The sequence below is a fragment of the Mobula hypostoma genome, chromosome 6, assembly GCF_963921235.1.
Source record: "Mobula hypostoma chromosome 6, sMobHyp1.1, whole genome shotgun sequence".
Lineage (NCBI taxonomy): Eukaryota > Metazoa > Chordata > Chondrichthyes > Myliobatiformes > Myliobatidae > Mobula > Mobula hypostoma.
The window spans coordinates 114397263-114410162 of record NC_086102.1 but is presented as its reverse complement, the minus strand read 5'-3'; the positions used below and the strand labels follow the sequence as shown (position 1 = coordinate 114410162).

The window sequence follows — 12900 nt, the reverse complement described above, 5'->3', positions numbered from 1 at the left end:
CAGAAGGATCAGGGCAAGTCCTCAATGAAACCTACCAGGTACTTGAAGGCCTAGATCGAGTGAATGCTCCCGTTAAGCAAGAGATTCTAGGATCCAAGGGTTCAGCCTCAGATTAAAGGGATATGCTGTTAAAAATGCAGTGAGGAGGAATGTTTTTCTTTGCCACAGAGTGCTGTGAAAGCTGGCATTGGATGTACTGTATTTAAGGCAGAGATTGACGGGGTCTTGATTGGTAAAGAGGTTAAGGGTTACGGAGAGAACATAGAACGCTACAGTACAATACAGACCCTTTTGCCCACGATGTTGTGTTGACCTTTTAACCTACTCTAAGATCGATCTAACCGTTCCCTCCCATATAGCCCTATAGGAGGTAGGAAAATGGGGTTTAAAGAAAGAGCCATGATTGAATGTTGAAACAGAATTAATGGATTGAATGTCCCAATTCTACTCCTTTATCGTAAGGTCGTAGAGACTGCAATATGCCATATCCTCAACACAGACTGTGTTATATTCTATCATAAATTACAGAAAGTGTCCTGCTCTCGACTGCAGACCGAACTGCAGCATATCCTACCATAAAATACAGAGCAGGCACCAACAATAGATTACAATGAGTGTAGCTGACATTATTTTGACTAAATGGAGAGCTAGAGTCCTGGCTTATATTCTTGCAGGTAAACTAAATCATTCTGTTTTTGATCGCTTTGCCCATGAAGAGCTTTGCAACTGCCTTATTGCAGTATGATGAGGATTACTTGTTTTATGTGTTTTATGTTTTATGAGAGGTAATTTGGAGAGAGTGTGCCCATACCTGTACAAATGCACGCCTCTCCTTAGGGACGGGGCATATCTTTTTTTCTGTCCACTTCACAGCTATATTTTCTGTATCTGTGCTGTTGGTTACACTGGATAGCTGACACTGTTGTTCCTCTCTCTCTGCCAGGTACTGGCTCATGCAATCACTGAGCATGTGGAAGATGCTGGTGTTCATTCTGGAGATGCCACACTCATCCTCCCAACCCAGAGCATCAGCCAGGGAGCCTTGGAGAAGGTAAGAAGCTTTGAGTATGTAGAAAATGACCAAGAATGGTTTAAGGAGGCATTTGGGCAGTTACTTGGTTGCGAAAGGATTGAAAGGATATAGGTTTAGAGCAGGAACATGGATTTAATGTAGATAGACAGCATGAGCTGGGCCAAGTGGCCCATTTCTGTACAAAAAGTGGGTTGGTGGAGGGTCACAGGTGGCATGTTGCACAGACTGATGGTGGTGCACTAATTTGTTGGGGTAGTGTTGTAGGTAGTGAGGAGGGCACAATATGATTCAGACCAGCTTGTAGGTTGGGCAGGAGAATGCAGGTGGAACCTAATCTTCTCAAGCACTTTGGGAAACCAAATAGCAGTTGGACACATCGGTGGACTGCAGGGAGCGGAGATGCATGTCCACAGATCTTTGAAAGTGGCTGCACAGGTGGACGTGGTGGTCAAGAAGACAGTGAGATGCTACCTTCACTAGCTGTGGCGTAAGGGTCAACATGTGCACATGAAGTATGAGAGGTTGTGTGTGTGTGTGTGTGTGTTAGGCTGGCATGTGTGCATCTGCCACTCTGTCTTTGTGTGGATGGGTCTGTGGATGTGGGCACTGCCATGTCCTATGGTCTGATTTGCTGTCAGTCTTCACATTGCACTCCCTTTTATTTATTCCTTTTGTGGTGGCTGAGCGGAAAACATCCCCCATCACCTTCTTCAAACAAACTCTATTTGCTTTCCAGAGATGGAGAATCTCTGTTTAAGAGGCCTGTGTCTTTAAATAATTCATGAACCCATGCATCTGGAATAAGCAAATATATCATTTTGCCAACATTTTAAGTGATGAAGCTTTCTCTGTGTACCCTTTCTGGGTGGTAGCCGATGAAACACACCATATCCGTGGGATCCTGTCACTGTGGGCTCGTACTTCTTGGGGGAGGGAGCACTGTTTCTTGACTGTGGTGACCTTTTGAGGGCAGAATTGGCTGTGAGTCATTGGAACTTTTCATCAAAGGATGGCAAAATCAAGATCTGCTCTGAGGTGTAATGTTCAGGTGACAATCCTGCAGCATCATCTTAGTGATTCACCTAGGAGAGCAACACACACAAAATGCTGGAGGAATTTAGCAGGTCAGGTAGCATCTATGGAGAGGAATAAAGAGTCGACATATTGGATGGAGACCCTTCATCAGGAGGAGAAGCTGGGATGTTTCCTCCTGCTCTTAATTTGTGCTGGTTTGGTGTGTCAAGGTGCAGGAAGAAGAGAGAGGCAGAGTTCTTTCTCTTGTTTTGATGGTGGTTGTGCTAGTGGAGATGTACTTAGTGAAATTTGCTGTGACTTTCCCCGAAGATTGAGGATTAAAGAAGGTGTCACTGGACGTGTGGATAAGTATCCCATTGTGTGTCTCTGAAAGCTCCTTGTAGCCAAGCAAGGCCAATTTCCATCATGTAACTACACCTAATGCTGCTCATGTTGGGATTATTGTCACTTGAGTCAGCTATCACTTTTTTGATGTGGTAAGACTCCTGAAAGCATCTTTACAGACAAATATAGTGCATGTCCTGACACAGTGGAAGTAGCCACGGCTGGCCTTAAAGCATCTATATTTACATAATCCATTGCCCTTTGAGCCCTTGGAAGTTTTTCCAATTACAATCTCATTTCTTCTGCATGATCATCAAACATGGCTAGATTAAATTAAACCCATTCGCCTGCACATGATCCATATCCCTCCATTCCCTGCATCTTCATGTGTCCATCTAACAGTCTCTTCAATGCCTCTATCATACCTGCTTCCACCTTTACCCTGGCAATTCGTTCCAGGCACCCACCACTCTCTGTATATGTAGAAAAAATACCTGCCTGCAGATCTCATTTAAAAAAAATGTATCTCCCCCCCTCCTTCAAGCTATGCCCTTTAGAATTTGACATTTCCACCAAAGGAAAAAGACTGATTATCTAGAATCATAGACCATGGAAACAGGCCCTTCAGCACCACAGGTTCATGCCAAACAAAATTCTCATCTAAGCTAGTCCCATTTCCCCAGGTTTGGTGCGTATCCCTCTAAATCCTTTCTATCCATGTATTTGCCAAGTACATTTTAAATGTTGTTAGCATACCTGCCTCAGCCACTTCATTTAGCAACTCATTCCATATACCGAACACTCTCTGGGTTATAGAGTTACCCCTCAGTGTGGTATTAAATCTCTCCTCTTTCACCTTAAAGCTAATGTCTCTTGTAATTCTTAAATCTATGTCGCTCATTATTTTGTAAACCTCTACCTGGTGTTGCCCCTTAGCCTTCGATGCTCCAGAGTAAACAAACCAAGTTTGCCTAACTGTGCAGCCCCTCCTTACAGCTGATACTCCCTATCCCGGTGAACCCCTTCTGGATCCTCTCCAAAGCCTCACGTACTGTTATAGGGCAACAGTAATTTTACACAATACTCCAAGTGCAGCCTAACCAGAGCTTTATAGGGCTGCAGTGCGACTTCCAGACTTATTCTCAAAGCAAGCATGCAATATGCCTTCTTTACCACCATATCTACTTGTGTTGCCACTTTCAGAGAGCTATGGACTTGCACCCCAAGATCCCTCTGTGCATCATTATTCCAAAGGTCTCTGCCACTTACTCTATATTTTCCTCTTTCATTTGACCTCACAAAGTGCAGCACTTCACTTTTCAACCATAAGACAGAGGCCGTTCGGCTATCGACTCTGCTCGCCATTCCATCATGTCTGATCTACTATCCCTCTCAACCCCATTCTCCTGTCTTCTCCCCACAACCCTTGGTGCTCTTACTAATCAATAATCTATCAACCTCTGTTTTAAATATACCTAATGACTTGGCCTCCACAGCATCTGTGGCAATGAATTCCACAGATGCAACACCCCCAGCTCCTCATATCTGTTCTAGAGTGATGTCCTTTTATTCTGAGGCTCTGCCCTTTGGTCCTAGACATCCCAACTATAGGAACCTTCCTCTCCACATCCATTCTATCTAGGCTTTTCAATATTCTATAAGTTTCAATGAGATACCCCTCATTCTTCTAAACTCTCATGAGTACAGGCCTAATTTGTTAACCCTTTAAATTCTCAAAATCTCCTGAACCTCCTCTGGACCCTCTCCAAAACAAACATCCTTCCTTAGATAGGGGCGTAAAATTGCTCACAATTTTCCATGTGTGGTCTGACCAATGTCTTATAAAGCCTCAGCATTACATCCTTGCTTATATATTCTAGTCCTCTTAAAATGAATGCTAACATTTCATTTGCCTTCCTCACCACAGGATCAACCTGCCAGTTAACCTTTAGGGAATCTTGCACGAGATCGCCCAAGCTCCTTTGCAGCTCTGATTTCTGAATTTTCTCCCCATCTAGGAAATAGTCTATGCCTTTATTCCTTCTTCCTAAGTGCATGACTGTGCAGTTCCCTACACTAATGGCCAGGCCACTTGTGGAGATTAAACTATATCTACCAATTCTCTGCCCATATTTATGACTGATCAATAATCCTGGTCCATCCTTTGATAACCTTCCTCAGTATTCACAACTTCAGCAATTTTCATGTCATTTGCAAATTTACTAATCAAACTAACTACATTTTTATTGAAATTATTGACATAACCAAGGTCCCAGCACTGACCACAGACCTCCAGTCAGAATAACAGCCTTCCACTACTACCTTGTCTTCTATAGGCAAGCCAATGTTCAATCCCCTGTACTATGCCACTGTGGATTTCATGCACAGTAACCTTGGATCTTGGTCAAGGCCCTAGCAATCTCTTGTGTTTCTCAATAGCCTGGGCATGTGGTCGAGCATGGCAGGGAGAGTTTTCTTCCTTCTCCCGTCTTCGTGAGATGTGGGACTTCTAGAGACTTTGAACTTTTTTTCACCATGCTCACGGCTTGTTCTTCATCAGGTTACGGTATTGTTTGCACTGTTGTAACTATATGTTATAATTATGTGGTTTTTGTCAGTTTTTCAGTCTTGGTCTGTCCTGTGTTTCTGTGATATCACACCGGAGGAATATTGTATCGTTTCCTAATGCATGCATTACTAAATGACAATAAAAGAGGACTGCATGTCCTCGTAATCTAATCTAATCTAATCCCATCAGATCCTGGAGATAAACCCACTTTAGTTTTCTTCAGTAGAACCAACACCATTTCCTCCTTGTTTTCAAAATGCCCTGCAATGAGCTCCCTATTGTCCATGTACTTCTCCTTTGGAGAATACTGATGCAAATTACTCATTTAGTACCTTATCCACATCATCCAAGCATAAATTCCCTCCTCCATTCTTGTGTGGTCCTACCCTCTGTCTTGTTTTTAATGTATTTATAACATGCCTTGGGATTTTCCTTAATTCTACTCACCAAGGACCCCTCCTAACTCCCTAATTATTTCAGCTTTCTTTACATTCCTCGAGGCCCCTGTTTTGTTTTTACCTTCCAAAACCTTGTACTTCCTTTTTTTTCTTTTTAACTAAATTCACACCCTTTCTTATCATCCAGGTTTCCTGTCATTCAAGGTTTCTGAAACTTGCTGCCTTGTTCTTTTTTCTTATTGAACATCCTGATCTGGAATGGTGATCCCCGCTACATGTCAAATGTGCACTTGCCCAATAACAAATGTTTCCATTCAGCTCCTCCTTGCTCTTGGATAATAATGTCGGAATTTATCCTGGCCCAATGTAATACCTCCCTGCAAGGTACAGACTTATACTTATTCATAACCGTATTAAAACTTAAGGGGTTGTGATCACTGTTCCCAGTATTCTCTACCACTGAAAGGTTACCTGACCAGGCTCATTTCCCAGCACCAGGTCTAATACGGCCCCCTCCTCTTGATTGGCCGTCTTCATACTGTTTCAGGAAATCCCCTTGGATGCAACTAACAAACTCTGCCTTGTTCAACCGTTTTGCACTGAAGAAGGTCCAATCCTTCTTTGGGGAAGTTGAAGTCTCTCACTACATGACACTTATATTTTAACACCTTTCCACATTATGCCTGCATATCTGTTGCTCTATCTCCCACCGAGTACTGGGAAGCTGATAGTATATCCCAGCAGAGTGATTTCACCTTTCCTATTTTTGAGCTGTCGTAGACTGCCTCAGTATATCCTCTCTGAGTGCAGCCTTTACATTCTCCCTGATTAGTAATGCAACTCCAGTACCCCTCTATCTTGTCTAAAACATTAGAACCCAGGAACATTGAGCTACCAATCCCGTCCCTCTCAAAATAGAGTAACTATAATAGCTTCAACCTCTTAATTCCATGCATTGATCCAGACTCTCAGTTCTTCTACCTTATCCATAATAGCCTATTCGATTCAGCCTATTGGCCCCACAGTCTATTAGATAAATGTTCATTTATCAGGTCCTGTCTGTCTTTCCTATCATTCTTACATAGTCTAACCTCACATACAGGCCTTTCTCCATTCCTGCGTTTATAACAATTCTGCTGTCCTAATTGCCCAAGTGTTATTGGGATACTTTATACTTTATTGTCGCCAAACAATTGATACTAGAACGTACAATCATCACAGCGATATTTGATTCTGCGCTTCCTGCTCCCTGGATTACAAATCAATAGTAAATATTAAAAATTTAAATTATAAATCATAAATAGAAAATAGAAAAATGGAAAGTAAGGTAGTGCAAAAAAAAAATCCAAGAGGCAGGTCCAGATATTTGGAGGGTACGGCCCAGATCCGGGTCAGGATCCGTTTAGCAGTCTTTTCCCAAATCTGGCCATACGAATCTTCAAGCTCCTGAGCCTTCTCCCGGGGGGAAGAGGGACGAAAAGTGTGTTGGCTGGGTGGGTCGTGTCCTTGATTATCGTGGCAGCACTGCTCCAACAGCGTGCGGTGTAAAGTGAGTCCAAGGACGGAAGATTGGTTTTTGTGATGTGCTGCACCGTGTTCATGATCTTCTGCAGCTTCTTTCGGTCTTGGACAGGACAACTTCCATACCAGGGTGTGATACACCCTAGAAGAATGCTTTCTACGGTGCATCTATAAAAATTAGTGAGGGTTTTAGGGGACAGGCCAAATTTCTTTAGTTTTCTCAGGAAGTTAAGGCGCTGGTAGGCCTTCTTGGCAGTGGACTCTGCTTGGTTAGACCAAGTCAGGTCATTGGTGATATTGACCCCGAGGAACTTAAAGCTTTTGACCTGTTCCACTTGCGCACCACCGATGTAAATTGGATAACACAGGATATTATTGTTCATCGTATGTATCTTTGATGATGGATGTTGTCTTCTGTCTGCTATAATTCCCACTGTATTTCCTGGGATGACGCTCTGGATGTTGGCCTTCATGGTGGGGAGGGATGTGCCCATGATGAATTAGCCTCAGCTATCTTACAGGATGCACAGGATAAGTGCTGATGAACCCTGATAGCAAGCGTATCGATGTACTGTCAGCAAGTCAAAATGGAGTGGACAGGATGTCTGGCACAAAATGTTTTGTGTGTGGTGACCAGCATGCTTCTCGTGAACAGAGGACATGGTCCCCAAAGAGTTGGTAGTTTATTGCATGGATTTGTGAATGGTTTCTGTAAAGGAGATATTTGTACCAGGGCATAGTAGATTCTACCGCGTGTAATTGAGTCTACAGATTTTGTAGATTTCTTGCTGTGCAGAACTATGCCTCTCACGTGAGTAACTGCCTACCAACCTAGTCTTAGTCTCAGTTAGCAAGTCATTTCACCCCATCACCAAGGGAACTTGATGTGGTGCAGCTTCAGCAATGAGCTGGTTGTTTCTGACAAACATCCTACCCTCCCTACAACGAGCTGGAGCAGAATGGAGGGGTGCACATCTCCTCCACACCAGGAAATAATGATTTATTTATTTATTGAGCAATACAGTGAGGAGCCGGCCCTTTGGGCCACACCAACCGAGCAACCCCCGACAAACCCTGTTGACCCTAACCTGGTCACAAGACAATTTACAATGACTAATTATCCTACTGGTACGTCTTTGAACTGTGGGAGCAAACTGGAGGATCTGGAAAAAGCCCACACATTCCAACGGGAAGCTGTACAGAGGCTCCTTACTGAACAGTGCCGGAATTGAACGCCACATTCCGGAAAACCCCGAGCTGTAATAGCACTACGCTACCATGATGCCCCAAGGTAAAGGTTCCAATCAGTGACATCATCCTGGTTCCCTCTCCACGGATGCCACTTTGTAGGTTGTTATCAGCCAAAATTGCCTGTATGGGGATGGAAAGTATCCTCTTCTTAATGTTTTTCCATTGAGCGTCACATGATGGGTTGCACCAACATATCACGGCTCTCAACTGTGCTGCAAAATAGTAATCTCTAAGAGAAGGTAGGCCCCATCCCCCCTTTTCCTTGGCTAAAGTTTTGAGACGAACCCTGGGCCTTTTACCTTGCCATATATATCTTGATAGCATCTTGTTCCATTCATTGAATTGATTTTGGTTAATCTCTATTGGTAGGGTCTGAAAGAGATATAGTAGTCTGGGCAGTATATTCATTTTAATAGATTCAATCCTTGAACTGAGACCAAGAAAAGGAATTGAGTTGCATCTTGTTATATCTTCCTTAATTTTTTTATATATAGGCTGATAATTGCATTCTGATAATTTTGCCAAATCTTTTGGCATAATGATGCCCAAATATTTGACAGACACTGTTTGCCATGCCCAAGGATATCTACTTTCAATTTCTCTTGGTGGGCTACAGTTATTTGAATGTAGTTGGGTTTTATCTATCTTGATCTTGTATCCTGATAATTGGCCGTATTGTTTAAAGGATTGCATCAATTGAGATAAAGAGTATGTTGATTGCCCTAGATAGATCAAAATGTCATCCACGTAACAGGCCAATTTATGTTCTGTTCCTTTAATAGTAATTCCCCTGATATCTTCATTTTGTCTGATGTGTTGAGCTAATGGTTCCAGATATAATGCTAAGAGTAGTGGTGACCATGCACAACCCTGTCTCGTGCCCCTTTCTAGGGTAAAACTGTTAGATAAATACCCATTGATTTTAATCCTGGCAGTAGGATTTTCATATAGTGCCTGTATAGTTTTAATAATTGTGTCATGTAGACCAAATCTATGTAAAATTCTATAGAGAAAATTCCAATTAACGGAATCAAATGCCTTTTCAGCATCCATGCTTATCACTATTGCTTCAATTTCATTTTTTATATGATCCATACTGTGAAGTGTCCTTCGTATATTGTCTTGTGTTTGGCGTTGTTGTATAACTAGTGGAGGATTTTGAGGAGACAAGTGAGAGAAAGGGAAGATGAGAAAGCTGAGATTGCCTACTGCACTGGTCCCCAACCAGCACATGCTACCGGGCCGCGAGGAAACGACATGATTTGGCGGTATGAAACGATATGAGTCAGCTGCACCTTTCCTCATTCCCTGTCACGTCCACTGTTGAACCCATGCGAGGTCATTACCCACGTGAGGTCATCAGTCGGTATAACCTGCAACTACTCGATGAGCAAAAAACAAACGTCTGCTTGAGCGTTTCTTTGGAAGAGATGGTAAAAGGCCGAACGATGATGATAACACAGAGACAGCTGAGGCCGAGTCTGCAAAAAAAAAAAAGAAAGCTTCCTTCAGCAGAAAATACAATGAATCGTACATAAAATGTGGCTTTATTGTGACCGGTGACTCGCACGCTCCAAGCCCCCTGTGTGTGATATGTGGAGACAAGCTGTCTAATGAGGTAATGAAGCCCTCAAAACTGCTTCGGCACTTTGAGTCCAAGCTCCCTGCACTTAAAGACAAACCTGTTGAGTTTTCTGAGCGAAAAAAATGTGAGCAAGCGGAAGAGAAGCAAGTGCTGAGAGCCACCATCTCCACAAATGCTGCTGCTCTGAGAGCGTCGTACTTAGTGGCTAGCCATATTGCTAAGGCTAAGAAGCCTTTCACTGTTGGTGAAGAATGGATTCTGCCTGCTGCCAAGGACATGTGCCGTGAACTGTTGGGAGAAGCCGCAGCTAACAAGATGGCACAGGTTTCTCTTTCAGCTACCACAGTTTCAAGGAGAATCGATGACATAGCGGAGGACATCGAAGCACAGCTGTTGGAACGGCTTAACGAGTCACCATGGTATGTTATCCAGGTCGACGAGTCTACCGATGTCGACAACAAGGCAATGCTGCTGGTTTATGTGCGGTATATAGTTCAAGATGATGTGCACGAGGATATGTTGTGTGCACTGCCGCTGCCAACTAACACAACTGGGAAAGAACTATTCAAGTCTTTGAATGATTACATGTCAGGCAAACTGGACTGGTTATTCTGTGCTGGAATATGCACAGACGGGGCTGCAGCTGTGACTGGATGGCTGTCTGGTTTCACTACCCGAGTCAAAGAGGTTGCTCCTGAATGCAAGTCTACACACTGTGTCACACACAGGGAAATGCTGGCTAGCTGAAAAATGTCACCTGATCTTAACAGCGTATTGAGTGAAGTTGTTAAGTTATCAATCACATCAAAGCAAAAGCCCTTAACTCACGTCTGTTTGAGCAGCTTTGTGAGGAAATGGATGCAGAGCACAAACGCCTTCTCTTGCACACTGAAGTCAGTTGGCTGTCAAGGGGGAAACCCCGGGCCAGGGTTTTTGAGTTAAGAGAGCCGCTACAGAGATTTCTTTCAGGAAAAAAGTCACCACTTCAGTGTCGAGGAGTGGATAGCAAAACTCGCTTATCTGTGTGACATCTTCAACCTGTTCAATGAACTCAATTTGTCACTTCAGGGGAGAATGACAACTGTCTTCAAGTTGGCAGATAAAGTGTCTGCTTTCAAAGCCAAACTGAAATTGTGGGGACGGCGAGTGGACAGGGACATATTTGACATGTTTCCAACATTAGCTGGGATTTTGGGAGAGACTGAGGCTGCACCGTCCTTCTCACAGCTGGTGCGCGATCACCTATCTTCGCAGTCGACAGAATTCGAGCATTACTTCCCAAATGCAAATGACCCAAGACATGCAAAGGAGTGGGTCCGTGACCCATTTGTGAATATCCCCGGTGAATCATCCATGTCAGCGCGGGAAGAAGATCAACTCTTCAAGCTTGCAAATGACAGTGGGCTGAAAAGTATGTTTGACATAACATCTCTGCTGGCATTCTGGATCAAAGGCAAGGCTGAATATCCTGAGATGGCCACGAAAGCATGAAAACGTTGCTTCCATTTCCAACATCATATCTCTGTGAAGAGGGGTTTTCTGCATTGAAAGCCATGAAAACTAAATTGCGGAATAGACTGGACATAAGGAACCCCCTTCGAGTATCGCTGTCTCCCATCACCCCTCGATGGGACTGTCTGGTTGCAGGGAAACAAGTCCAGGGTTCCCACTGATTCAGCGATATTGGTGTGTTGCAATGATTTTATATGTTCATACGAGGAAGATGTGCGCAGTGTGTTTAATATCCAAACGTTACTTAAAATGTTATGATGCTATTGACTTATAAGTGACTTATAATTGACTTATCACTATATTCATGCGAGGAAAGTATGCTCTGTGTGTTTAATATTAAATTTGTTAGATACACTCAATTTCATTTCTAAAAGGGTTTATTAGCCACTTATAAGTGACTTATAGTTGACCTATCACCTATATTCTGGTCGTGATTAACACCCCCCACCCCGCTTCAGCCGGTCCACAAGAATATTGTCAATATTAAACCGGTCCGCGGTGCAAAACAGGTTGGGGATCTCTGGCCTACTGAATGTGTTGAGGCCCCAATGGTGACGTGCTTTCCCAAGCAATACAGTGCTGTCTCTGCTCTTTCTCTTTGTGCTTTCGTTAGTAGGGATGATAATCACTCAACTCCAGGGAATTATCAAGTGCTTATGATTTAATCAGTGCACCCATCAGAAACTGTGTTGTTTTTTCTTCAGGTGAAGATAGCAACCCGGAAGATATCCCAAGCATTTGAGATCTCTGGTCCATTCAATGTCCAGTTTCTTGTGAAAGGAAATGATGTGATGGTGAGTTAGCCTGTGTCCTGCTTAAAGTGTGCGACAAAATACGGGGCGGGGGGTGGATAGGAGTAGAGGGCTGTACTGATAGATGGGGAAGGCAGCATGATTGTGGATTGTGCTAAATACCTGGTCCTGCTGTGATTATTCAATAGCACACAGTGAGCACTGAGCCTCACCTATTCAAACAGTCTTCATTCAGAATAGATATAGTAAACCTGGCTCACCTCACCAACACTCAAAGTTCAAAAGTAAATTTTATCTTAGTGCGTATATTTCACCATATACTACCGTGCGATTCATTTTCTTGCAGGCATCCATAATAGTTCAAAGAAATACCATAAACAAAGAAAAGCTACACACAAAGACTGACAAAGAACATATGCGAAAGAAGACAAACTGCAAATACAAAAACAAACAAGCAAATAAATAAATAAATGATAGCTAGATAGCCAGATAGATTGATAAATATTAATACTGAGAACATGAGTCATAGGGTCCTTGGAAGTGGGTGCATAGATTCTCAGGTCTGGCCTCCATCCTATTTCCGTGTTCCTTCTCGTCCCACCATCTGACAATTTGGTCGTGGGAATCCACCGTTTAAATGGTTGTACTTGCTAGGTGTCAATCAGCCCATCCCTGGGACATTACTACAGAAGTTCACCAGGAGCCTGGCTCCAACCATCTTTGGCTGTCTCATCAATATTCAACCTTCCATCAGAAGGCCAGAAGTGGGGGTGATCACTGATGACTGTACGACGTTTCATTCAATTTCCGACTGCTGGGTAGATGAAGAAGCCCACTTGCTGGGCACAATATTCCCTCCACAGTGACTGTAGTGGGAGCCACCTACCAAAATGCACCACAATTACTTCCCCAAGCTACTC

The 12900-nt window shown here is 43.3% G+C and overlaps 1 protein-coding gene across 1 annotated transcript in view; it reads left to right on the top strand.

The window, feature by feature from the left end:
• Positions 1-12900, top strand: part of cps1 (carbamoyl-phosphate synthase 1, mitochondrial) — a 196535-nt gene that overhangs the window by 157265 nt on the left and 26370 nt on the right. Inside the window, exons 30-31 of the mRNA XM_063051500.1 lie at positions 944-1051; positions 11933-12022. Coding sequence (XP_062907570.1) covers positions 944-1051; positions 11933-12022 — 198 coding nt within the window. The remainder of the gene's footprint in view (positions 1-943; positions 1052-11932; positions 12023-12900) is intronic.